Source organism: Gymnodraco acuticeps, unplaced genomic scaffold (genome assembly GCF_902827175.1).
Source record: "Gymnodraco acuticeps unplaced genomic scaffold, fGymAcu1.1, whole genome shotgun sequence".
Taxonomy (NCBI): domain Eukaryota; kingdom Metazoa; phylum Chordata; class Actinopteri; order Perciformes; family Bathydraconidae; genus Gymnodraco; species Gymnodraco acuticeps.
The window spans coordinates 127115-154762 of record NW_022989892.1 but is presented as its reverse complement, the minus strand read 5'-3'; the positions used below and the strand labels follow the sequence as shown (position 1 = coordinate 154762).

The 27648-nt window shown below is 43.9% G+C and overlaps 1 protein-coding gene across 2 annotated transcripts in view; it reads left to right on the top strand.

Moving 5' to 3' along the window:
• The window catches only part of drosha (drosha ribonuclease III), a 78686-nt gene that overhangs the window by 25472 nt on the left and 25566 nt on the right, over nt 1-27648 (top strand). For both annotated transcript variants that reach the window (XM_034203126.1, XM_034203120.1), the window contains exons 17-24: nt 3138-3245; nt 8102-8240; nt 8346-8406; nt 8692-8751; nt 11579-11678; nt 13635-13737; nt 19813-19883; nt 26912-26956. In XM_034203126.1, coding sequence (XP_034059017.1) covers nt 3138-3245; nt 8102-8240; nt 8346-8406; nt 8692-8751; nt 11579-11678; nt 13635-13737; nt 19813-19883; nt 26912-26956 — 687 coding nt within the window. The remainder of the gene's footprint in view (nt 1-3137; nt 3246-8101; nt 8241-8345; nt 8407-8691; nt 8752-11578; nt 11679-13634; nt 13738-19812; nt 19884-26911; nt 26957-27648) is intronic.

Genomic DNA, 27648 nt, shown 5'->3' with positions numbered 1-27648 from the left:
TTGGAGTTATCAATAAAATATTAAAATCAATTCTGAAACCAACGGAGCCACTTCAGGGCACGTCAACACTAAGTGCTGTGGTCGTGTTTAATGGACAATTCTGCCTCCTTACATCCTTGTTTTTGTGGGCAGCAAAGGACAATTAGTGAAGTTTTTTTTTTTTGGTGCACACACTTTGAGGTTTGAATATCCTCAAAGTCCTTGTTGAACATGTAATAACTTTGTAATACACCGCAATGATCCTTGGCACATACATGGAGGACTTCCACTCTGACGGACACACACCAGTGCTTATGGCCAGTCAGGGACTCGTCTTCTGATCTTCCTGCGCATTGCGTCAGTTCTCCATTTAAAGTGTCAAAATCTGTGTAAAGAGAGTGGACTCCCACAGAGCCTCGGCAGCCATACCCTTCATTAAGTGATGTGTCTGACGTGACATTTTATTTATACTTCACAACCACTCTGGTCTGTCGAGTGTGAATGTACCGTTATCTCTCCTCATGCTCTTATTTACAGCAGCGACATAAAGCACGATGGGATTTCATCTCCATATGGTCTCTCCAGGGAAGTGGGAACATGTGCAGCTTACAGTTATAAAGGCGGCCCTAATGAGACTTGAACCATAACCCTGAATGTGTTGGTGCCATGCTTTGCCCACTGGAACACACGCAGCTGCATTTGTCCATGAATGTATCAGTAAAAGTGTGCTTTAGTTCATTATTCTTTTATTTACTGTCTTTTCCAATATTTTATGCCTGCTTCTCTGCAAAATAATTGCCATCATCTTTTTCCCTCTAAAATAATTCCCACCCCTACGCGCAGCAAGGATACCCTACAGCTGATTTCACATTTGGAGAGGAATGACGGAAAGTTCTATCCCTGCAAACCAGACCTCTCTTACAGCAAGGTCTAGCAACGGAGGATCCGATCCATAATTGCCGCCCAATTATATTTGCTTCAAGCTGTACCGCGACGACTAATTGGTTCATGAATAATTTTAGTTCGAACTGCGGTGATGCACTCTACACAACGTGTGACACAGACAAGATATAACGGCTGAACTGACCCGTAGTTTCCCGATTCTCAAAAGCAGGATCTCTATTCGAACAGAACCAGCCCCCTCGTTACTGACTTCACTCGGACACACCAAGGTTGTTTCACTTGAAAGGCTCCGTCAAGGACCGGGCAGCACAATGGATTTATGTATTCATCAATGTATAAGCAAAAAAAGTTACAATTAAATCTTTTTTTTCTTTTTTCACTGCAGTTTTTCTGCTTTTTCCCTGATCACATCTGAAGGCTATCAGTCGATTTTACATTTCAAGGGAAGGCAGCTTGTTTTCCTTTCTACATCAGAGAAAATAAGTGTGGGCAGCTCTCTCTTTCTGCCACAGTGCTGTGCATTGATTCATCACTCACTCGTTACGTTAATCAGCCTACTTTTATATCACATAATCAATCGATAAATACAACTCTCTACATTTGTATCGATGGCAGCAGGTAGGTAGGAAGTAGATAAAGTCCTTAATGCACATTTTAATTGGCATTGTTGAATATAAAACATTTCTATTTTCCTATAACGGTCTTTAACATTAAGTAAGAGTATTGAAAGCCTTGTTTGAATACTTGTATTTTACTCAAGTTGCTTGTATGACAGTTCGAATGTGTACTATTTACATAGCAGTTAGTGTCGTTTATATACTGTATATATACAGGTATATCTATACCGTGTTATAAAATTATATATTTAAAATATTTGTATACAACGTGATATATATTTTTGGTCATATTGCCTAACCCTTTTCAAATGTTTCTATCCTGTGATTAACAAATTAATATGATTATATATATATATATATATATATATATATAAGTGGAGATCATTTCGATCACATTCCAGTTCATTAAATCATGATCCAGTGATTGAAAGTGCACTTTTTAAAATTAATTTCACATATATTTCAGCCAGGGGAACAGCAAAGTCAGACCACTGGTCCTCTGGGCCGGTGTCCAAACTGCCCGAACATCATCCGTGACAGTAAATTAGACATTTCCCACCTTTTAATTAGCAGAGTATCAACTCTAACAGCCCACACCTCTCCTCTCTCTCACACACAACACACACACACACACACACACACACACACACACACACACACACACACACACACACACACACACACACACACACACACACACACACACACTCCGTCAGTCATCAGAACAGGTCAGGAGCTCTAGACACGACCAGGGCCTGGCTCTGTTAATTGGCTGCTTAACAAGGCCTGGGGAGTGTGTCACCGCGGCCCTGGTGACGGCCCGGGGGCTCCGTGGCAAACGCTGCTCGGAGCCGCCAGGCCCCGGGTCCCCTCCCCTCCCACCCCCCCCCCCCCCCCCCCCCCCCCCCCCCCCAGCAGCACTAATTAAAACATGCATGGCTCCCTCCTCTCTCATGTGGTGGCACGGGGTTAATGTGTGTACACCAGCCTTTGCTACACTTCCTCAGCCACCACTTACACCCGACTTGATAACCCCCCCCCCCCACTAATGATTCTGTAGATTGGCTCTCTGACTGTCAGTGAGAATAGTCAGTGGTCAGCAAATTAGCCTGTTGCTGTTCCTTCTCACAATCCCCCGTCGATACGCGCTCCTCCTCTCCCTCCATTTTCACTTTTTCTTTGACTTTGTTGCGCTGAAACTTTCCCCCTCCCCTCTTTAATACATGAGGGTCAGAGGGGGCTGTCAGTGTGTGTCCGAATGTAAGAGTGTCAACATGTCGAAATGGTCTTCGATTTCACTGTCCTGTCCAAATGTGAATTTCCCTCCTTCTGTCATTCCCTCTCACAGTGCTGCGATTGGGTTTTTGATTATTTCATCTCTCTCTTGCAGAGCACCACTTAATAAATAATGACCGGCTGATTGATTTCTCCCTGCCTGTTCCCTCCATCAAGCCCTCTCCCTTTCTTTCAATCTCTTCATCACACTTTCTCTCAAAACACGCTCCGCAAGCACATCTCTCATATAAGTCATGATTCCTATTCTCTATCTCTTCCTGTTTTTTTTCCCCTTTCCAATTGTGTCTCCCTTTGCTACCTTCTCACTTGCAGTTTTCTGATAGATCTCTCTGTCCCCTACAGCACGCCATGATGCTGCCTGTTCTCACCCATCACATCCGGTACCACCAGTGTCTGATGCACCTGGATGAGCTGATTGGCTACGTCTTCAAGGAGCGCTGCCTCCTTCAGGTAAGGCAAAGTCACGACAGCTCCTTACTCACAAAGTGCGACCCAAGCTGCACTATTTAAAGGCTGCCATAGTTGATCACTAACAGGATATAGGTAGCCAAATCCCTGGGGTTCTCTCAGACAGACTGCAGGTCACCCTTGAAAAAGAGATCTTTTGATCTCAAGGGGCTTTCACCTGGTTAAATAAAGGCTACAAACAAACAAACAAACAGGGTGCAATGTACAGCCAGTTAGATAGCATGATAATACAAAAAAAGTTTTGTGTAGAGATCCAGCGTTTGCCTCATTACCGTGTCCAGTCCACCTCTGCAGGGATAGTTCAGGTGGAAACCGGGGCTCAGAAGTCAACTAAGGTAACCCACACACCGGCCTGAGTCACATCTCTGCAACGAGCCGCTCGGGCCCGCTGTGAGCCGCGGTGACAGTAGTCAGGTCAAACAACAGCCTCCTCCGTAATGCCAGTTTCTCCCCTGCCAGATCTGCAGCCTCAAGCTGTGTGTTCCTGTAGCAAACCCCCCGGCCGCCTCCAACAATATTGAAGAGCTGTCATAACCTGATACATTAGAAATCAATGTGTTGTAGCCTATACATAGTTAAAAAGGGGAAGGATGCATTGAGATATGCTCAAGGCTCCGTGTGTGTCTGCGCGTGTTCGCACGTATCGATCGGAGATTGACCTTTTTGTCGTTTGTATAATGACGACCCATCATTACGAGCGTTAAAAAGGGAACTCTGACCCGCTGCGAGGCCACCCAGCGGCCGACAGCCTGCGTGGCTTTCATCAAAGAGACGCCAATTTGAGCCTGAAATCTGCCGTCTCTCGAGAGAAGTTAATGGATCTGTCCGTCCCTCTACTCTCATTCAATTCCTTCATCTTTCAAAAGAGACAAACAAAAGAAAAACAATCAGTTTGATCATGACAGCTCCCATACAGTTCTCTGCAGTGTGTTACCTGGCTGTCTGTCTCCATCGCAATTCTATCCACTTAAGTGTGAACACCATGACACTGCTGTATGTGTGTGTATGTATGTATGTTTGTGTGTGTTCATAAAGCCAAGGCTGTCAGCAGTTCACCACTTCTGGGACTGAAATGACCCAAGGAGGGAGCCATCATTGCTTGGCTTACAGTACATTCCTTGTATACTACACACGCACACACACGGCGACTAATGTCCCACAGAACACACACTTTGTGCCCAGATAGGTTTGGACAGGACGGCTGCATGAGTGCGACGGTGCTTCTTCAAAAAGCCCTCTCTGAGTCAAACTGATTTCAGATCTGCCATCACATCCCATTTCCCCTTTTCTGATGACATGATCATATTTAATCAGGGGAATGTTTTCCAGTGGCAATTTATGAGAAGAGCTGCAGCTAACAAATATTTTAGTAATCACATATTCTATGGACTATTCCTTGATAGAGTAACAAATAAATTGTGTAAGAAATACTATAGCTTTTATAAAGAAGCAATAGTAAATATTCAAAAGCGACCTCAAGACTGATCCACTTATCCTTTTTAGAAAAATCACCATTTGTATTGCTTGATTGTATAAAATAATATTATTATATGAATAAAATAACAACAGGCAATTCTGCAGCTCCCTGAAATGAACATTTATCAAAGAGTATTAATCGTCGAACACAGTATACCTTGTACAAGTCTAAAGTGTTAGACATGTTTTGACATTTCTATTTTGACACATTTAACACACACTGAGTGTTAATGAGACATACTGTGGGTTACACTTAAAGGGGTATTTCTGCAGAGGAACAGGCTGTCATTCTTGGTTTGGGGCAGTGGAAGAGCTATTTCAGAATGGGATTTTTTGTTCTGGCTTTGAAGGTTAATGAGCTGTACTCCCATTAAAGGCAAGCTATATTTTGCTTCGAAGAGATGAAAGCAGCAGATCATTCGGGAGACAGAGTTTTGGGGGTCCTGCAACAGAAATCAATGCTTGTTTCCAGCTCGCACTGTAATTTAATGAAATCATATCTGGGAATCAAACACGCAGGGAGAACACATGTCAGAAGTGTATGATCACTGTATACATTCAGTCAGTTAATCCATTGGACATCACTCGATTCTCCGTGCAGCAACACACCTGCTAATTCAGTACAGAATGGCAATGTGATCTTGCATGAGGCAACTTCCAAAAAAGCCAGGCAGAGAGCGGGAGCCTCTGCACTCAGACCCCCCACCCCCCCACCCGCCTGGCTCCAGTGGTGCCGCGGCCCTTTGAAGCTCCTCTTCTGAGAGCCTCGCTGTTAAACATTTAACATTTAAAACTGGGGTAGGGGCAGGTGGGTTGGAGATGGAGAGACATGTGTTCATGGTCGCCACATGCTCCCGCATCCCAACATCCACCAGACCCTCGTAATCACCCTCCTCCCTGTTGCTTCATCCCCGTCCCTCACTTTTGACCCATGCTGACAGGATGAGAGGCATCACAGAGGATCTCAATAATGTATCCGTACAAGTCCTCGGCCCCGGCTCGCATGCTTTTGTTTGTGTGCCCCCACCAATGAGGCTCTTCACTGAGTGCCAGGGTCTTTTATGCTTTTTCGTTATTCAGAATGTTATTCATACCCAGCCATATGATTGGGACGCCCATCTATTTCATGCATTTATAGGCACAGATAGCCTCTGAGGGCTACAGGCTTTAACATGTGCTTATATTTCTGAGTTTGAATATTCCAAATGTTAGATATTACATAACAATGTAAGGGGATGGCCTTTTATAGCAATGTTACATAAGGGCTGCACACCCAGCTGTTAAAGGAAAAATTCACCCCAAAGATGACCATTTGATATCAATAACACTTCCCACAACTTTGTTTTTCTCGCTGGCTTACACAATGAACAAAGAATCAAGAAAAGTTTTCATGAATTCAAACTAATGGATTATGCGCTAAGAACTCAAAGTGCTACTGTAAGGCCAATGCAACTACAAACAAACGTATGCGATTCCTATAATAAACAAATCTGATATTTCAATATTTGATTCCAGTCTCTTTTCTTTACCCCCGAGTCTTCATCTACCTGTGCATATCCAATAATGCAGTGCACGGTGATAAAGAGCTTTTTGGGTGCTGTTTGCCAAACAGGCAGTTTGCCCATCAGTGTCCCCGCATGTGGGTTCAGGAACACGCTTTCCACCCAAGTCTGCCGCTCCCAACTGACTGATGATGTTTACTCCCATTTAGCCAAAGGCAGTTGAGCAGCAGCTGAGGCAGTGATCACTAAATCCAAATCTCTCCGATACGTTACGCAGTCATTATGTTGACAGGAACAGTTGCAGACGTCAACCCGCCCCACAGATTCAACTTAAAAGCCAATACCGTTGTTGAATGTTGTCCGTAACTGTGATGGACCTGCAGTGTTTACAGGGTGTGTTATTTTTGATGGGATTCCTGTCGAGTACCCAAATCTGTTGTTGAGGCTGTGTAGTAGGTGGTCATCGACTTCTGTCTGACATTCGCACAACGGGAGTTGAAAGTGGAAATAGACATGGTTGTTGGTGTTGTTTTTATTTATTTGTTATCAAACTGTCAACACGGCGCTGAGAATTGCTAGATTTATTTTTGTGTCATGTCAAATAACTCGCTTTCTTTCTTCTAACCACAGACAAAAAATACAATTGCTGTTGAATCTGTCGCCTCGGTGTTCAAGGCAACAAAGCTGAAGGCCTCTTGAGCAACTATAAATATTGAAATCTCTCTGTTAACTTTTACATATATATCTCATTGGAGCTTGAAATTGATTTGAAGTTGGCTGAAAGGAGACAAGCGTTTTGAAAAGCAAGCCCAGGGGGGAGAGTAGTTGGAGTTTTCTTTCGTGTTTTTTTGGCCGAGATTAACATTCTACTAATGCAAGATTGATAAAGGCTTGACATATCCTACTGAGCCCTATCTTTTGCCTTTTTCTTCCCCGAGTGAATTTGAGATTTTCAGCCGCGGCAATCTTTCTAGGCACAGCAGTTTTTCGTCCTTTTCAAACAAAGCTGAATGTCGACTAATACGTTTCCTTCAGGCTTATTTCCCCCTTTTGCCTGTCTTTACAGGTTTGAAAGTTAAAGTTATTAATTTTCATATAGACTACCTGACTGTGACGAAGAGGTATGAGGGAACTTTCTCTTCCTGTGTCCTCACCTAAGCACACCTCCCTCTCTTCTGTTCCTTCGAGCGATTGCTATTAGAGTGATTTGCTTTGAACTGTGTTACCGTTTGTAATTAGTCATTAGACAAAACGAGGAAATAGAACGCATCAGGCTCTGTTGAGGGTATTCATGCAAATTAAGAATCTGGTTGCGGTTGACTTTTTAAAAAACAAATCGGGCCCTCGAGTCGTTTCCTAACCACTTTTCCTCAACCTCAGTGGAAAAACACCATGGGGTTAGGGAAGGACTATTTATCAGGACTTAGGAAAAGAGACTGAACTGGGTGACGCCATCCTGATGCAACAGCTAATGTTATTGATTATTATATTGATGATTTGCCGTTAGCATACATATATACGAACCCACTTATCAATCACGTACTAATTATGCAATTTTAAATGTTGCAGCCGCACAGACTTTGAGAAGCATTATCTTCTTTCCTTTTGTAAAGGATGATCCCGTATCCTATGCTAAAGGATACAATAAAGGAAGCATTGAATCTCCTTTCCTGTAATTTAGAGGATTCTAACAGATCTTATCATGGCTGCCACTTGGCTATTACTTCCAGGTCATTTCAATCCATTGAGATCATTTGTAAGCCGAAAGGACTTTTCCAGCGCGACCCTGTTCTGGTCTTTTCACCTTCTTTGAAAAGTGTCACCTCACCCCTCTTTGCAACTCTCTTCTCTCTCCTCCAGCTCGCCATGACTCACCCCAGTCACCACCTGAACTTCGGTATGAATCCCGATCACGCCCGCAACTCCCTCTCCAACTGTGGCATCCGCCAGCCGAAGTACGGAGACAGGAAGGTCCACCACATGTACATGAGGAAGAAAGGTGGGTCCCTCTTCCTTTTCATGCCAATTATTCCCTGCCTTGTTTCTATTTTTACTGTCAAATGACCACTCTATCCCTCACCTCTCTCCGGGGATTTTCTTCCAGGAATCAACACATTGATTAACATCATGTCTCGGCTGGGGCAGGATGACCCCTCCCCCTCCAGGTAGGCCTCCTGCAGCCACATATCTGTTCACGCTATCACTGACCACAGGGGCAATCAAAGGGACAATCATTGTGATTAATACTCCCAGCGGGCCTGCTGACAAGAAAATTAACTTGAACTGTGAGAGAATGGACATCACAGGGGAAATGAAATGAGCTAATTTTGAGAGCAACGGCTACTTATTATTGAACATGAGCTACTGTTATTCTCTGATGCGTGTTTGACGTTCTTTCACACTACTTTTTCAACTTTCCTCCCCCCGTCCTGTCTCCTCCTCACCCCCAGGATCAATCACAACGAGAGACTGGAGTTCCTGGGTGATGCCGTAGTCGAGTTCCTCACCAGGTGAGAAAGCGCTCTCCGCATCTTTGATAGACACATGTGCTAATTGAAGCCGACTACAACACTATCGGCCTTTCTTCTCCCCCCCCACACCTCACTTCATCTCTCCCTCTTTCTTATTGTCTACATCTATCCGTGTCTGTCACAACTACGCTCTCCTCCATACTTTCCACTCATTCAAGACAGTGATCTACTGGCAATTGGAAGCAGGGATGTCATTTTTTCCCCCACTACCTCTTTTTAACGGGCTGAAATTCTCCATGACAACTTGCAATTAGCTGTCTAGGATTGCTGTCTGGAATGCTGACTCTGTTATTGACTCCCAGGTGAGTGTGGACGCTGCTGCCCGGCACTTACCCGAGCACAGTGCTAATTATGAGATGCTATTATTAATCTCACACAACCTAGCGAGGCAGAGCCCACCTGCCCACTGTACCTCTTCATCAGGGTGGAACCTGAAAACATAAGAAAAGGGCTTTTTTTATCTCTTGCTCAGGACTTCATTTTTGATTAATTCCCTTAAGAGAAATTAATAAATGATTCATAAACAAGTTTGTCTTATATTTAATAAAGAGAGTCCCAACATATTTGAAATCAATCTCAAATTGTAGGAACAGAGCAACCACAAGTGGATAAATGAGCTCTGTTTCCAGAACACGGCTAACAGTCCCTTCATATAAAAGAAAGCAAAACAAGCCAACCAATCCTACCCATAAATTCTCTTAGACACTGGGTGTTTCTCAATGTCGGGGAAGGCTGCTCCAGAGCCACTATTTCAAGGATGCTACGTCACCGAGTCCCGCCGAAGGACTGTTCCAATGTCCAGGATACTTGGAATTCTACCGAGGCCGGCGTCCTTCGTTGCGGGAAATTTCGAGGCTGCACATGTGTATCCTTCGCAGTTTTAAAATCCCCACAATGCTTTGCGCACGGACCAATTTCCAAATCTTTGGCGGAAATCGCGCTCCATTTAAGGCGGGGCCTCTCATATGACACACACCTGTTCCACCATTCTTCGTTTTCCGAGGCTAGGAAGGATTCTTGCCTCGCTTCTGAAGCAAGTGACTCGGAAGTACATGTGCTACCAAGGAAGCGTCCTCGACATTGAGAAACACCCACTGTCTAAACATTCCCACCATTAAACCGTAACTTCCTCCACTACTTAACCATATATATTTGATCTGACTTCCTTTTGCCAGACAGCATATCTTCTACTATAACAAACTCATTTGTAGCCTTGTATGCCAACACTTCACAGCCTGAATGAATTAAACTGCAATAGTAAGTATCACTGAGTTACACAGGACACTGCTCCCGCTCCTTGCAGGAACAGTGTTACAAAAAAGGTGGTTATCCTCTGTTTCTCTTGTTATCTCTAGCCATGTTTTGGCTTCCTCTGCCTCCCTTCTTTGATTGTTAGCGTCTGACGAGACATGCTTGGCCTACGCTCTGGCCCTCTGAATTATTTATCAGCCTCTTGTCCAGTTAAATGGGTACAGCAGATCCAGCCAACTGCCTTGTGCACCTCCAGTGAGCGCGGCCCTCAGAGGCTATCTGTGCCTCTGCTATCCAGCCAACAGAATATTTTTGCACATTTAAATAGCCCTAACACAGGGAGTAAGTGTCGGACAGAAGGGGTTACGGCCTGTTTAAAAAAAGAAAAGAAAGTCCACTGACAATATTTGTGTTCCTTCTTCTGGAAAAGTTAATATTTAATTAGGAGTACATAAGTTCAGGTGCATTTTTAAATTAGTAATGATTATTAAAGATGAAAGCCTGACGGGCAAACCAGAAGTCATCTTTGGAATTGCATTAAGAACACAGTGTTTTGAGTTAATAGCACTTGAATTTTTTCGCATTTTTCTCCCATAAGATTTAGAACCACTGCTGCTGAACTTGTGAATGAATAAGTTTCAGAGTTAAGAGAAAGAGATCCAGCTTTAATGTCCACTTAATGAAGCTTTGATGTACGGCACGCTCAGTGAGGTCGATAATTCACTGCAAAATGTAAGGCCTTTTTCTCTTTGAATCAACATTATCCTCTGATTAAAATACACAATGTTCTCCTAAATGAAGAGTACCATGTAGCCCAGTTAGCCACTCTTTGTGACTGACACTTTATCCAGCGAACCAAAATCTCTGCTATAATTATTTTTCATTGCACACAAGTGTTTTTTTATTAATTCCAAGTGCTTTGTTTTCACACTAAGACCACAATAGCCTAACAAATAGACCTCTCATGAATTTGGAAAACAGAGCACCACCTGCTTTCCTCTCTTTGCATTGATTAGAAATGACTGAATTAAATGGCCTGCTTTAATTCAAATGAAATCAAATGATACGCCGCGGTTAGGGAGACGCTGGACCGTAATGAAAATGGAACTTGCTCGCCCGGAACCCAGCTGTGGAACCACTGAAGCGTCCGCGGACCTCTCTGGGATCCAACACAGACCTGGAAAGGCTTCAATATCTGGAAAGTTAATTAGGAGGTCTTGTCAAAATTGGTATATCCAGGATGAGGCGATTAAAAAAAACATCTAGTAACTGTTTTCATCTTACCACACAATTAGGGAAAATCTCATTTTTGTTTTTTGAAGGATACAATTAATTCGATTTGGCCACTTTACACAGAAAATGGTGTGTAAAGTTGTCTTACACTTGACTCTATGATGAAGGGCAGCAAGAAAGTGTTTTAAAACACCCAAATCTAACTTGCTTTAAGCTGTAGCTCTCCTGCTCTCTAACTTAAAATGTCTCCAAACCATTACATCTGACATCAAGGGACTTGTACTTGAACTTTGCTCTTTTCTTTTAATGTCTCCATCCACAGTGTCCACTTGTACTACTTGTTTCCCGGTCTGGAGGAGGGCGGCCTGGCCACCTACAGAACAGCCATCGTGCAGAACCAGCACTTAGCCATGCTAGCCAAGGTAAACCGGTAACCCGTACCTGTGAAAGGTCTGCGAAATGTCTGAGACAGTGTTCTTTTTTTCTTGTCCTGCCGTTATGACTTTGCCTCTTTTTAAGGGGACACTTGGGAAAAGGGTAATTTTGTCTTGCTGCCATACCTTACCTTTTTTTTCTGCCCCCTCAGGTTTGTAATTGGAGTTAAAAGGTTGTTGTTTTGGAGTGCTAGACTAGTGCGGCTTGGGTCCCTATGGGCCCCTAGAAGTCTTCCTGAAACACTCTCCAGTTCCTGTTATCGCCGGGCCCCCTTTCTTCCCTCCTTCCCTCTCTCGCTGGCAGCGCAGTACAGCCAAGCCGCACTCACTGCCACGTTTGTAAAGAACACAACAATAATCGTCCCGTGATGTGGAGAAAGCAATTAAAAACTTCAATCTTTCATGTTGCTCCCCGCTGAATACAAAGATGCAGCCGCCCGAATCTGCATTAGTGCTGTGTAGCAGTTTGGCTTGTTTCAATTTGCCGCTCGCGGTAAAGTGAGTGTGATACAGTGTTCAACGTTGCCAAATTGTTTACCAGGCTCCTCTAAAGCCGTCTGCTCAAGAACACTCACAATTATCTTTCAAAAAATATCTTCAGCGAGCTACGGCATAATCCGCCACTTCACTTGGAAGGCTTAAAAGTCAGACCGGGTTCCCTCTGAGTTGGAGTATTTATGAATTGTGATTTAATTTGTGTGTGCAATCACGGGGGGTGGGATACCACCAACAGTTATCAGACATAATTAAATAGCACCCTGACTGTTTTTTGCCTGGTATTCCTCTGTGGTGCACTGCCAGGAAAATCAAGTTGGGCTACTGTTGAAGCGGCTCAAAGAAAAAGTTGCAGAAAGTTTGACTGACCCAGAGTCCCAACCAACACAGCATTGTTTACAGCAGGACATTTCCATATAGCAATTGTTTTTTAGCCTATTTTGCATGAAGAATTGCTTCAACAAATAATCATTTTTCTTTGTTGTGATGATGTTTTCTGTAGTTAAAGTAATTGATTAGCCAACTATTCGTTGCAAAACTAGCGACAACAAAAATATATAATCGTACAATGATAGTACTGGTAGTGATAATATTGTTAAATTACCATATTATGTACTATTTAGCGTTATTGTAAGTACTATAGTAAATTATATGTCTTCATTTTTTTAAGAGGCCCTATGCTTTTTGGGGTTTTCCCTTTCCTGTAGTGTGTCATATAGGTTTCTGTGCATGTCAATGGTCTACAGAGGCTATAATCCCAAGTTCCCCCCTTCTCCTAATGCCTGAAACGCTTCCATTGGACCCATTTGTTTACCTCCACAACATAGTGACATCACTAAAGGTGAAAAAGGGCGATGCAGCACAGGCAGTATGAGAAAAATACCTTTTTCAACATTAAACATGTCACAAAATACAAAAATGAATCGGACAATGTGCAAAATGGCGCCCCTTTAACATTAATAAGGTGGTTGGTGGTGTAGCCTGGTGAGTAATTCTCAGTTATGCACACGTATACTTCTAATGTATTTTATTGTGATAGGTGCTTAACCAGTATAAGAGCTTCCTACGCTTTAGACAGAATGAAGGTCACCACTGTACTATTTCACAATTTATCTAGGGATTATCTAGCATGTCCGTGTGTGTGTTAGCCAGTGCATTTCTGTTTGTGTGTGTGTGAACATTTTGCTCCTGTCCTGGCTTAGTGCATCATGCCACAGCTGGACAACACATGGGCACATCTGTCAGTGCCATGAAGTAGAACCTTTTCCAGCAAGGGCAGGCAATCTTTTTCATTTCCCCTGAGTTTTCTGGCCCCCTAACCCCCCCCCTTGTTTTCCATAGAGAGCCTATGAAAATGTGCAATACCAAAAAATGCTATTACTTTTTCAAGAGGCTATTATCGAGGTGTCGGTGGCGGCGCACTGATATGAATGTGTTTGTCTTTTGCAGAAACTGGAGTTGGATCGCTTCATGCTCTACGCTCACGGACCCGATCTGTGCCGGGAGTCGGACCTGCGGCACGCCATGGCCAACTGCTTTGAGGCTCTTATCGGTGAGATTCCCCCGGGACCGAAGCAGGGAGGATGGGTGTGCGGGGGAACAAAAAAGAGAATTGCATTTTGAGTGAACTAAATATGTAAATCTATTCCTAAAAGGCTAGATTTACATATAGTGAAAACAAATAGTGTCTCTCCGCTCCTACAAACACAACACAAAATTACGTAGGGTTTTAATACTGTAATTTAACTCAAATGAGGTTTTGCTGGACTTTGCAGCAGCACGTAGGCATTTGCATCGTTAATGCTTCCCTGCATTAATGGTTTTAATCACCTGCTAACTTCAGGTGCTTTGAATAAAATGGAATCTTTTAATAGTTTAGCTCAGGTCTGTGTGTGTTAAGCTGCGTAAAAAGCTGCAGTGGATCTCCCATTACGCCCTGGAAACATTACACACTTTATTGATCTCGGGAGGTGTGGTTTGACCTCTGGCTGGACGAGGCAATCCCCGGAGCAACACACACACAAGCTCGCTATTCGTCTCACTGGCAGCTCAGCGCTGGAGTTTGTGCAGTGATTAGGACCCCGTGTTTAAAACCATACACACACAGAACTCTTGGAGGGGACCGACTCCCTCTTTCCATGCGACCCCATGGGCAGCGCTAAGCTAAGCCTCGCTCTTCGAGAGCTGCAGAGTCGGCAGCTTTCCTCATCTTATCACCATCTTGATTGAACCATGCAGCCATGTCTGCGCTCCCCTGATGATAGATACGGGAAGTGGGTGGCTTTAAAAAGAGACCGTCCTCCCCCTGCACCAAAACAGCAGTGCGTGGGGAAAGTGCTGACTGGCACCACGGCCCCCTGTCGGCCCCCGAACTTGTTACGGGTTCATTATCGGCAGAGATTGAGCCGTAATCTATTCTGTCCCGTGGCTGTCGCTGTCGCCTCATCGCCGCACACACCCAAACAAAGCAGCGGGGCCAGGAAACCGGACGGCCCTAGTTTCTTTTTTCCCTTGCCTTTTTCATATTTCAACTTACTAAAAGTGATGAATAAACAGCTGTTATGAAGGAACCTGTGAGAAAACCGCTGTCAGAGAGCACCCTGCAGTGATGGGTTTTAGATAACTAACTCAAAAATATCACCCCACCCCCTGTTGCACTACAGACACACATGCTGAGGGGCAAAACATGCACACATACGCACTTTCAAAGCCAGTTGAATTCCGAATGCCGTCTGATGTTGCCTCTCCTTTCTCTTAGACTTTTTTCATCTTCATTTCAGTTTTTTTTTTAGCTCAAACACCTCCTTTAAGACCTTGTCGTTGAGCCGTCTATCGGTCTCCGCGCTCCCCTGTCTCAGCCTTACTCTTTATGTCCGTTTGCGTTCCTCTAACTCTCTGTTCCCCCTTGTGATCTCGAGTGGGTGTTATTAGGTGAAATATGTGCCACGCAGATGAGTCATCATGTCGCTCTGTCATCTCCAACCTCCTCATCCCCCAGCCTCTGCTACTGGAGTAGAGCCTTTTCTCCTCACAACACAAACTTGCATCGCTCACACGGTAAGATGATGCGTGGGGCCCACCAACGCTGTCATGTCATCCTCGCGCACGCCTCTCTATCTGACAAAGACATCAACCACCGCTTTCCTAAAAGCAGCAGGCGCCACATCAACAGACACGCACTTGCAGACGTGTCGCTGCCTTGTTGTCTGAAGGTACCATCACTTTTTTCTTTTTTCTTTCTATTTTATCGTGTTTATTTCCTCTAGCGTTCACATGCGTGGAAATCAAATGGGCCCTTTTTCGCACACTGAAAGTTCTGATGGAGTATGACATGCTCATAATATTTCCAAGGCCCTCCAACGGCTTACTATGCATGTTTTCTGACCTTTGTTTTATTTGTTTCCTTGCCTCAGTGACCATCGAACCTGGGCTTTGTTGGAAATGGCAGATAATCTCCTGCTTTGCATGGGCAAAGCTTTTCCTCCATGAAGCCGAGAATGTATCTACTAACCCCGAGGCAGGGCCATTCTCTAGCTCGAGACACAGAGAGGGAAAGAAAGCCAGAGCGCTGCAGAGAGAGGCGAATGGAGGGCGAGCGGTAGAGGAATGGAAAGCAAAGGCATCTGCAATGCAAATGGGTGCCCTGCAACCCTGAATAATTCAAAGTGTTGAATGGAAATCTTGCTTTTCTGATCCCCTGTCATTAACTTCTGCCGGAGTGGGCCATTCTCATTTGGGCTCTTTTGCCCTGCGCACCTCCCATTCTGTACCACCCCCTCCCCCGTTCTCTCTCCCCCTCTCCCTCTGTACTTTTGCCCACTTTTCCTCTTTAGAAACCACTTCTTTTTTTCTCTCTCTGCTTATTCATAGAAACTCTGCACGCCTGTTGCCCTGCCGTTTCCCTCACAGGTCTTCACTGATAAGCCTTCGTCGCTTCCTTCCCTTTCCGAACAGTCTGAAAAGAATTGAGAGAAGAAGAAAAGAGGCCTCACTCTGTTTTTATGGCCCTAATTTCCTTGTACAGTTGATCTGTGGATTATACGCTGCCAGCAGCCATGGGGGATACAGATGGTGAACCTTTGTGAGGGCCCTCTCTAAGCTCTTCCTATTAAAAGAAAGGATTATCTCTCACTTGCTGAATATCAGATTCATACACAATGCAGCCGGTGTATTCATTGAGCGAGTACTGCTTCCTTTGTTAATTGCTGCAGTGGTGGAGTTGGTTTCTTGCGCGCACTCTTTTTTTGTTTCTCTTTCTTACCCCCCGCCCTAAACGTCATTTTTGAAAAGTAAGATGTTTGATGTTACAATGCTCTCAGCCTGCCTTTGTCGGTGCTGTAGTAAAAAAAAATGTTTTGGTTTCTTCTTTTTTTTACTTGAATGTGTTGCTTTCTGTGTCCGTCTGCTGTTTCAGCCCCCATTGGGCCGAGAGGGAGCGGCTTAATATATTATTTGATGGATTAGAGCCTGAGCGTTTTTGAATAATTCATTCTAGGTTATTAATGTGACTGTCAGCCGCTGGTGTTTCATATGCCCCTGACTCTGGGTTTTTATTGGTCACTGAAAGCCCACAGACATTGGAATTCTATTCCTAAACATAACACTGTACAGTTGGCATGGCTTTCTGCATTACACTTGTGACAGATGTGGAGATTCATTAATGGCAGGCCTTGAATGATATCCTCTACACTACACAGCACTGGAAGAAAAGTGATTTATCACTTCCAGTTTGGGTTCCATTTGACTCTAGTATCATTTTTTTGTTCAATACAAAAAGTTTGGAAAGTTTCCTTATTCTTTAAGCTAAGTATCCAACAAATCTACAAGGGAAAGATTGCAAAGAACAGTGTAACGCCGACCATTTATCAAAATGGCAAAAGAGGTAATGAGCTTTGGGAGAATTGGAGGTTAGGTGCGCTGAAATTTGAGTTCTTGAGATATTTAAGTATGTCATTCAAAGTTCTAATGACATAAGAGATTTGAAAAAAAAAGGCTTGTGAATCACATTTCCTGAAGTTTTTCAAAAGGGAACACTCAAACAACTGGCCCACCACCGCAGTGTCAGTAACTCTGCATGTTCCAGGCAGGTTTACCTCTGTGGTTGTAGTCCTTCTTTATTGTACGCTGTTTTCACAACTTAGGGGGTTGAATGTGCCGGAGCTCTGAGACTGCAGAGTGATTTGACCCGTGCATGACGTTACTGCGAGATGAGCTGCGGAGAGATGCTAGCATATCATTGCCCGTTGAGTTGGCTGGGCGTCTTTGTGGGCTGTGTGTATTCAGGGCGTCAGCTGCAACTCTGCAGGCTGACGGGGTTTACTGTGAAACACAGATCTCCGTTTAAGGATTGCAGCAAGTTGTGCGATTGATTGGATCGCTTTGAGGCACGCTTTTTTGCACGGACAGCCTCCTCGTCAAAAGTGTTCTTGCTAGAATTAAGCGCATATCTTGGTTTCTTCATCCACAGGCCCTTTGATTGACACCAAAGCTGTTGCTTTGAGATTTGTAATACCTTTTTAAATCCCTTGAGGCTCTCCTGGATTTTTCGCTTCCTCCCTGCTTACCCCCTACCTTCTCCTAACGCTTGGAAGAAGTTTTAAAAATGTAATAGGAAGGAAAAACTTTGAGGCCTCCCATTTGGGGAACTCTCCGAATCTGCTGTGTCATCAGAACATGAAAAAAAGCTGCTTCGCGGCGCCACCCACACCAAGCTAGCTTCAGTGTTAACACACATGAATGCTTTATGAGTGATAGTTAAAAGACGTTCAAAACATCGTCCTAGAGGGAGTTCTTCTCCTCCCACCGCTGGTCTCCAGAGGAAACATCTGCTACGTAGAGGCGTCTAGAACTGAAGTCCACATTATGGTGAAACCACAAATCTCAGAGCTCATGCTTAGTGGGAAACATCCTGCGAAGAACCGCTCCCCTCTCCTGGGCTTCCTGCGGTCAGCCTCAGTGAAACCCTGACATGCCAAGATTTCAGAAGCCCTGCCTACCGATGAACATCTGCGTGGACAGTGAGAAGAATTTAGAGTTATAGATATTGATTTACTGACATATTGTGTTTCAGATTTGGGATGGTTATAAGCATTGCATGAAATGTAATCTTCTGTTTAAAAAGCACATTACCTGGTGCCTTCCAAATAATTTCATTATTTTGTCGGCTAGATTTATATATTAGTAAAGGGCATCCACATTTATAAAAGCCTGTTATTAGCCAAAGTAGCTGCTAGGGTAAGACGAAGTTGTCGGGCTTAATCAAATTTCACAAACATTTGGCCGACGTCTGGCAGTAATTTCCCCCTCTGTTTATAAGTAAAGGGCATGAGAGGCTGAAAGAGTGGGTGTTTGGGTTGTTTGTATTTCTTTATGGTTTTGGTGATGTAGGCTGCATCTTCACTGTTTGTCTAAGGGGGCTGTGTGTGTGTGTGTGTGTGTGTGTGTGTGTGTGTGTGTGTAAATGGCCTGTTAGCCATCTGAAAGCAGTTTCCCCCCTCAGATGATGGATCCCTCATATGTTTTTGATGTCGTCCATGAAAGCATTTAGACTTGCAACCGCACCTCGCCCCATTTCCACTGGCTCATTTATGCACATAATAAAAAACGCTGCACAATCGTATACCCAATTTGCCAGGTGGTTATTGCCTTCTAAATTGAATGAGCCACCCTAAGTGTGATGGTTCGAAGTTGTATGCAGCTTAAAGGCGCCATGATAGTTCCACTGATTTCAGTAGAAACAGCAGAAGAGCAAAACAACAAAACACACAAAGCAGTTGTGTAAAGGAGCTGACTATAGCAACTGAATGAGCTGGAGTCGCTGCATATTATTCCCAAAGAGAGATACATTTGGGACACTTGTCTTGTTCTTTGCTCGCTGTGACAGCAGCTCTCTGCTTTTTTTTTTGGGACCAATCCTCCATCGCATTTCTTGCTTTGTCTTTTATGTGTGTGTTGTGTTGAGATTGTGTTTTTCCTCGGTCACAATTCAAGTCGGATTCACTGCAGTCTGTTTATGTGGGTCTGCACAGATAAGTTGGGTCCGTATGTGTAGGCGAGTGACAAAGAGACATTCTACTTTTGTCCGCACCCTCCATGAAAGCCTTTGACCATGCAGAACATACTGTAGGTCTGTGTGTGGGCTAGTGTGTGTTTGTTTGGCCCATTCAAGCCTTAGCCTGTGACAAAGCTCAGCCTACTGCAATTTTGATGTTTATGTGACCTTGTCCTGTTCTTTCCCGGTGTTGATGCAACCATCCCCCCCCCCCCCTCCTCCTCCTCCTCCTCCTCCTCCTCCTCCTCCTCCTCCTCCTCCTCCTCCTCCTCCTCCTCATGTGCTCTGACAAGGGCAAGGTAGATCTGAAACCCAAGGTTATTTTCACCACCAAAAAGCAATAAAAATGCACTCCTACTTTTTAATAAAGCAATTATAACTCATTGCCGAGTTCAATTAATTTTAAGTTTTCCATTAGCAGAGAATTCTGAAATTGCCTCAGAATTGTAGGATATTTTTCACAGCAGCAAAGCACCAATGGATTTGAATGCTGTTCATAGTTTTGTAATGTGTGTGGGTTTGCATGTTATACACAGTATCTTACACAATTTACAATCAAACTATGTTTTGTTTTAGGTGCTGTGTATTTGGAAGGAGGCTTGGAGGAGTCCCGGCAGCTCTTTGGAAGACTGCTTTTCAACACACAGGTAACTGACAAAATGTCTCAGCTCTGGTTTCCTTTTCATCTCTGTAGTTGTATGTACCGGTTGCCTATTTTCTTTTGTATACACTCGTGGTTTTACATCATTCAAAGAGACGAGTTGCGGACACATTGCACAACATTTTCTTTTCTTTGATTTGTGGAAGACAGAACTGTTATGCATTCACCGATACAGCCTCTTTTGTTTGTTTTTAACCCACACAATGCGCGTTCTGGCAAGCACCACATATGGCACGGTACAGAGTCGTTGCCAGCCTCAGAACCTGAGATCTCAAATAATCTTGCTTTACCCCGCAATACTTTTGACTAGCTGCGCATTGTGTGCATTGTACTGATATGCACAAAGATAAAACAATAGGACTGAGAAGAAAGAAAATGTGGATGAGCCACAGCGCGGCTTGTATATTTTGTGAAATGAACTGGAGGTGTGGAACATTGCAATTTGCCAGTCTTGAGCAGGACACCTGCTAGTGTGTGTGTGTGTGTGTGTGTGTGTGTGTGTGTGTGTGGTGTGTGTGTGTGTGTGTGTGTGTGTGTGTGTGTGTGTGTGTGTGGTGTGTGTGTGTGTGTGTGTGTGTGTGTGTGTGTGTGTGTGTGTGTGTGTGTGTGTGTGTGTGTGTGTGATCAGCAGGCATGAATAATTGATGAATGGATCAGTATTTGCATTTATCTTGGCAAGAACTGTTATGAGTCAATTAAATGACTTGCAGCACATCCAGAATGTAGCAGCAGGCTTTGTTCTAATTGGCTATTGTGGGTGTTAGTCTTCGATTCAGCCGGCGACTCCCACACACACAACAGGACACATGGCTGGAATATGTTTGATCAAATATGTTTGATTTTTGAGGGACCAGATCAGAGGCTTCAGGGCTATATCTTTGAAAACTTCACACCATAAAACAACTGGGGAAGAATAACATTAACCCGGGACCATCCCTGAAACGTTTTTTTATAAAGACAAATAATTCAACCAATAGTTCTGTTTTAAATCATAGCATTTATTTTTACTTTTTGGCCAATTTCAGCTAGTCATTGTGTTTGAGTGCCAATCCTTACAGTATTGTGTCCCGTTGTATATCGTTGAAACGTCCTTGGGTTTAACTGTCTTCCTATGGCCATGAAGATGTTATCAAGTTGTCAAAGTACACTTTTTATGAAGAGCAGTGTAGCATTTATTTGTATAGGCATAGGACACGGTAAAAACCTTACCATGCAGACAAAGAGAAAGATCATTTCTCAAACATGTCTTTTCTAAATGTGAATAAAACTGGCAGCATTGATCACGTTAATATCCAGATACCTGCTGTTATTTTATTTGTTTCATCACTCAGGGAGACAACAGATGAGAGGAAAGCTAGCTGCGCTTACAATACAACCTCCAGAAGGGAGATTTTGTGTTTAACAGATAAAGACGAGGTGTATTAGTAACGTGTTTTTGGAGAAAAGGAGTCCTAATGTTGTATTATATCAGATTCAGAAATTGTTTCAATATCTTAGCTGAACTCATTCTGTACATTTTATATAATAATTTGCACATCACAGAATCTTGAATTATTATTGAGTAACGCGTCCAAGCTCAGAAATTCAGACGAGATTAGGTTAGAGCTTTCAAGTGAAGAAAAAAGCTAGATCTAAAGGATTCTAAAGTCCGGTCTGAACAGATTTATGAAATTTTCGTCCAAGAAAATCGATGACCTGCATGAGTAAAAGTCATTATTTATCAAGTTCCAACATTTGAGGAAATTGAAACAGCTGCGGCTAAAAAGAAACCTCATGTCAGTGTGACTGTTTTGCACAGTCCACGCTGCACTATAAAACCTTTACAACCACAACAACCAATGATGAATTCCAAAGCCATTAAATACAGTCAATATGCTGAACTCTAGTGGATAGCAGAACCACAGTTCAACAACAGCCGAGGGAGCATGTTGCATGTGACTGAGACTCCGAGGACCATTTGTGCATGCCAAAGTTGAGTGATTTCCAACTTTTTAGACATGCTGACTGAGGATTGAAATAGTTTGGCTTGTCACTCCCCTGCTGAATCCTCCTGATGGCTTCTCTGTCACACAAAGCTGAGAGGAGACAGATGGACACAGACCAGAAAGCCAGCCGGGTGTTGCAGGGTGGAGGGTGGGGGGGTAGAGGAGAGTGGCAGAACACAGAGACAGACACACAGAGGGTGAGATACTTTTTTTGAATCAGTTTCTGAATGGGACTTCACGTCGCACATTACCCAAACTAATGAGAGGAAGTGTACAATTGAAGGTCTCCATTTTTCACACCCTGGAAGGTTTTGTCGGTACGGTATTCCATTCGCACATGGCTGATCAATCCGGTACCCTCCTTTTCTCTCTCTGTAACAACAGGATGCTGGCTGGTGTCTCTCTTCGGCTCCCTCTTATTTTTCTCTGTCTTTCCTATTCCATTCTTTCCCCTCTCTAGCACTCCAAGGAAGTCATTTCCCCCCACAGATGTTTTGCTCCACTCCTCTTATGACAAGTCGCCACAAAAGCTCCTCAATTCCGGAGGTAGAATTCCGAAATTGACTTCCCCAAGACAAAGCATGCATGTCATTTCCACCTCAAGAACTATCCAGACAAACAACGGCCACTATTTCCCCCCCTCTCCCCCTTTCTGTTATTCCATAATTGGTATGGCATTCATGGCTGGAGCGCAACAGTTATTTTCGTCCTTTTGTTTTTCTCTTAACATTTCACCTTCGCTGGCACTGTTCCCCAAACAACAGGGCTCTCGCAGTGGATGGAATCCGGCTCCATTGCACACAGAAGCCCCGAGGAAACAATAGATGCTAATTTGCTAATGATGTTACTGTGGAGGTTATTAAAGCATCTGCAGAGTGGCAGGAAGCATCTTCTTCAGGGGGAGCTGCTTGATTGCTCCCAACCTGGACTCAACAGCAGTGCAATATTGCTGGGAGTACATGTTGATGCCACTGTGCTGTCCTGAGGCCTCTTCTGAGGAGCAATCATCCTAATGATGATCTTACCAGTTACCCAACGGCTAATCTGTTGGATTTTTACGAACACCAGCACACAATCGCCAAATGGAACAACGGTTGCTGTGACAACCGAGATGGTCACCATGGCACTGTGGTGGTTGCTTTTGGTGGAATGGCATCACAGCCTTCTTTCTATCGTGGAAATGCATCATTTAAGTGTCATTCAGTTCTGGCTCACTATGGCTGTGACATCGAGGCTTGTTCACAACTTTACTACACATGTCTGGCGTCTTTCTGTTCTCTAGCATTCGACTGACAGAAGGGTGCCACCGTGACCATAGACAGGCAACTTATCATATGGATGTGCCCTGTTATATTTAACATTTCTTATGTCCCTTTGTTTCCCATTTGGTAAGCTGTAATGTCAATTACTTACTTGCCTGTCCCCCTTAGTTTCCTGTTTCTCTGTATAAATGACTTGTCTTCTTGTACTTCATGTTAGTGCAGGTTGTCCTTCCAGCTTCAATAGATTAATTCAGTTCAAATCTTCTACCTCTGTTACTTCTGAGTCAATACTTTAAAGGGTTTTACAACAGCTGTCTTTCAACTCACTCAAACAGAAATATAATCCACGGTGTTCTGAATCCACTGGTTTTGCAGAAAAAGGCCAGAAATCAATCATTTGATAAATAGAACTTATTCTGGTATTGTTTTTGGTCTCTTGGTGCACCAGTAGAGTGTGCTAGGCTTACATGTTCACACAGGTGAAAGGCTGTCTCACAACTCCCTCCATACTAAAGGTCAGCTCACTGGCTCGCAGCAAAAGACTCCTGTCTCTGATGTATTCAGGTGCATTCAAGCTAGTTCTTTCTGCGTAAACACAGATTATTAATGTGTGTTCCCATCCAAAGAACATGCACTGGACGTGGGCCAATTTGAGAATGAGTAAGTGTTTCTATTTTCTGTTGCATGAACCACAAACAATGCACTCCACTTCTCCTTTCACTCGGCTACTCTTTACCTATTCAATGGCCCAATGTCCCTTTCTGTGCAATTTGTATGCTTCGTCGTGTGACAGCTACAGACAATATGTCCAACGCGTGAATGAGAGCGTGTGTGCTTTCTCCACTGTCCTTGGTTTAGTGAGAGTGGAAAATAATCTCGATCTGACTACAGCAGCCCGTGTATTTTTTGGCCTTCAGCCTTTATTATAGAGATAGGACAGATGGACTTGGAAAGGAGAGAGCATGGGGGATTACATGTAGAAAAATGGCAACAGGTCGGATTCAGTTAGATTTGGTTAGTGCCCACTCTACCAGGTGAGCTATGTTCGAGACATTATTGTCTTTTTGTTTACATTTTTGGAACACATATGGCCTATAATGAGACTCATCAGAATCTGAGAAGGAAGCGTTGGTATTGGATAAATTGCAGCAGAAAACACATTCAGGTAGTTTAGAAGTTTAGCTTTTTGCCTCGACCCATAAATCACACGATGGACTTCGCCAAAAGGTCTACACCAGTTTTCTCCTATTTGGACGATCACCTTGAACATTTACTGGCAGAAGCCTCCGTTTTGGACTTGGGGCCGCTTTTATGTTGGTATTGATTAGCGACGCTATCTCTTATTGATCTCCCTGCTGCACTACTACGTTTGATGGATTGATTGGCAGCCTGTAGCTAGAGACCAATTTGTCAAGGAGCATTGGACCTTGTCAGCAAAGAGCACCATTATGTCCCAATCTTGGATGGCCAACAATCCCAGGGGTGTGTAGGGGTATAGAGTGTGTGGGTAGAGGGTATATCCTGGTGGTGACTATTCACGGTTGGCTTGTGAGCCCTGAGTATCTGCAAGCCTTTGTCTCAAATCCCCCGTGAGTTACAGAAGCGCTGATTGCAGCCCACCTTAGAACGGAGATCATAGGAGGCTTCATGAAGTTGCCTTTCATTATGCTCATTATGGGTATGCTGTTGACATTCAAATAAACATGTTTGCATATGTTTCTTTTCTTTTTTCTGATTGTAGCACTAGAGTTCCATCCTCCAAATGGCTGGGATTCAGCTGCTGCACATGGTGATTTGCGCCCCCAGTAATTATACCTTCCTCGTGCTGGGAGAGAGACGGAGTAGGGAGAAAAAAAAAACCTGTTGTTATTCTTAAATCCCCACTGGATGCTGGCTTAATCATTGTCTGCCTTGTCTTTGGAATGGCTGTAATTGAAACATTAGCTGTTAGGGTCTATATACAGCATGTGGGCGGATCGCGTGCGCCTTGTGGATGGATTTTCATCACAAGCCCCAGCAACGTGTGCATACTTCACTTCCTCCTGCGTAGATGCATCACTTACAAGTGTATTTACGGCAATTTGTGCAACTGCCAATACCCAACGACAAAAACCCAGTCGTATTCACACGCAGGCTCCGTGTTGACTTGATACCTGCTATGTCTTTAGTGCTTTTCAGTTCCAATCCCAGGCCAAGAAACAAGCAAACCAAAAGGAAACATTGCTCAAATGTATTGACCACTTTCATGAATTTTGCATTGGCTGCTCAAGGCGACGGGTTGCCAGCTGGCTGGGTTGAGAAGATGAGGCGCCCATTCGATGCCGCTGACCACACACAACCCTCCCTGTGGGCTATTGCACATTTTAAAGGTTTATCTCCTTGAACCTTTTAAACACCTGAGTGATACTGTACTTTAGAGGCCCTCGCCACAACTCTATCGCCGCTATGACTCACCTAACGTTAGACCCCAGGCCGAAAGCTGCTTCTGACTGGCGTTGTCCTTGGCAACAACTTGAGAGCCACAGCTTCTTCTCTCTCTCTCTCTCTCTCTCTCTCACATATTTCTCTCCACAGGGAGGGGACTCCAGCGCTGCCAATGTTTGTCTCCAGAGACAACGCACCTCTCAAAGCCAAATCCCACCAACCCTCAAACCGCAACACCCTCGCCTTCCACTCAAATCCACATCACCACCCTCTCACTCACTGTCAAATGGGGGGTCGATATAAAGACCTTTTGGTCACAAAATGAGATGCCAGCTGTAATCTCGCCGCCCCCAGTGGGGTTTTGATGGCATATGAAAGCACAACTACTAAAGGAATGAATGTCCCCAACATGGCCCCAAATAGTTAAAGGAGCCATTTTGCCTTTTTGGATTTACCCTTTCCTGTAGTGTGTTATATGGTTTTTTGTTAAAATCCCAAAGTTCATGCCAGAGGGAGTTTATCTCTCCCCCCCCCCCCCCCCCCCCCCCAATGTGTAGTACACTTGCGCTTCTATTGGCTAGCACTCCAACACATTGTATGTGATAGGCTACCTGTTATCTATTAGCAGCTGACCAATCATAACAGTGCCAGCCAGCTGACCAATCAGAGCAGACAGGGCTCTGGTTTCATAGAGAGGGTGAAAAGAGGTGCTGCAGCAGCAGGCAGTATGAGAAAAATAAAGAGCTTTATGAATATTAAAGCATGTGAACATGTCACAGTAAAAGCACAAAACACAATTATGAGCCTAATAGGGCCTTTTTAATAAATGAAACACTTTATCAAGAGTTAATTTGTGAAATTGAGGCGCTTTCTCTTATATAAGTGCCAGTGAGTTGTCAAGACCAACATGTTAAGTCTCAGGGGCTTTTACTAACCAAGCATCTCAGCTTTTTCCCGTATATCTACAGGTATGCACATTATAACTTTGTGTCAGTGTAAAGGTTTCCTGTCCACCGGAGAAGCCAATGGGACTTTTTCTAGACATACCATTGCATCACAGAAAAATGCGCAAAGCTGATGAAATTCAACAAAAAAAATGCAATACTTCAAATCCACCTTATTATCATACGAGGTTCTTTTTTTCAAGGCTGGGACCTTTTAATTATTTGTGAAGCAAACACATATTTGTATTTAATGTTTATTTTTGAAGTGCATTTTTTGTTTTGTTAGAATGATGTTGTTTTTGTGAGCATGGTTGACCCTAACACAAAGCAGCGGGGACACTAACATGTATTTAGTTTGACTGCTCACCCCCCCCTCTTTCTCTGTTTCTGTCTTTACAGGGTCTACAGGAGGTCTGGCTCAACTACCCAGCACACCCCCTGCAGGTTGGTTGTGAAATGTTTATTTTGGACTATGTGCCTCCCATTAAAACTCGCCTCACCCCTAAGACACAGATATTCTCTCATTTGAAGTTTTCTGCCTGGATGTAGGTTTTGTGTGTGTGTGTGTGTGTGTGTGTGTGCGGGGTGTGTGTGTGTGTGCGGGGGGGTGTGTGTGCGTCTGCCTGAGGCTGACTAAGTTCTTTATACCTGTCACAAGGCCCCCAGCAGCCTTCCACTCATCTTCATTGTTCTGCTCCTGTGTCTCGCTGCTTTCCATTTTGGTATAGACCCTAATGTACTTTTTCATTTACACTGTCCCTCTTCCTCCTCACATATTTCTCCTGCTCTCCATCCTCATGATTCTTTCTCTTCCCTCTCTCCCTCGCTCTGCTGTTTTTTTTTTTTCGCTCTGCCTGATCTGCCCAGAAACATTGAACATGTCAACAGTGTTTGTTTGAAATTAGGATTTGGAAGAAGAGATCAAAGATGCCATAACAGGATTACAGTCCCGAATCACACGAGGCCTCCAGGGACCGTCAGCCTCTCTGATGTGTCTGTGTGGAGAAAGTGTTTCTTTGTGTGGATGCCGACACTCGTCTTTAAGTAGTTCATTCTCTTCATCTCCCTGCGTGTGCACGAGTGTTGCTGCGTCTTCATATGTATATTTTTGCATATCCATGTTTGGCCCCAAAATA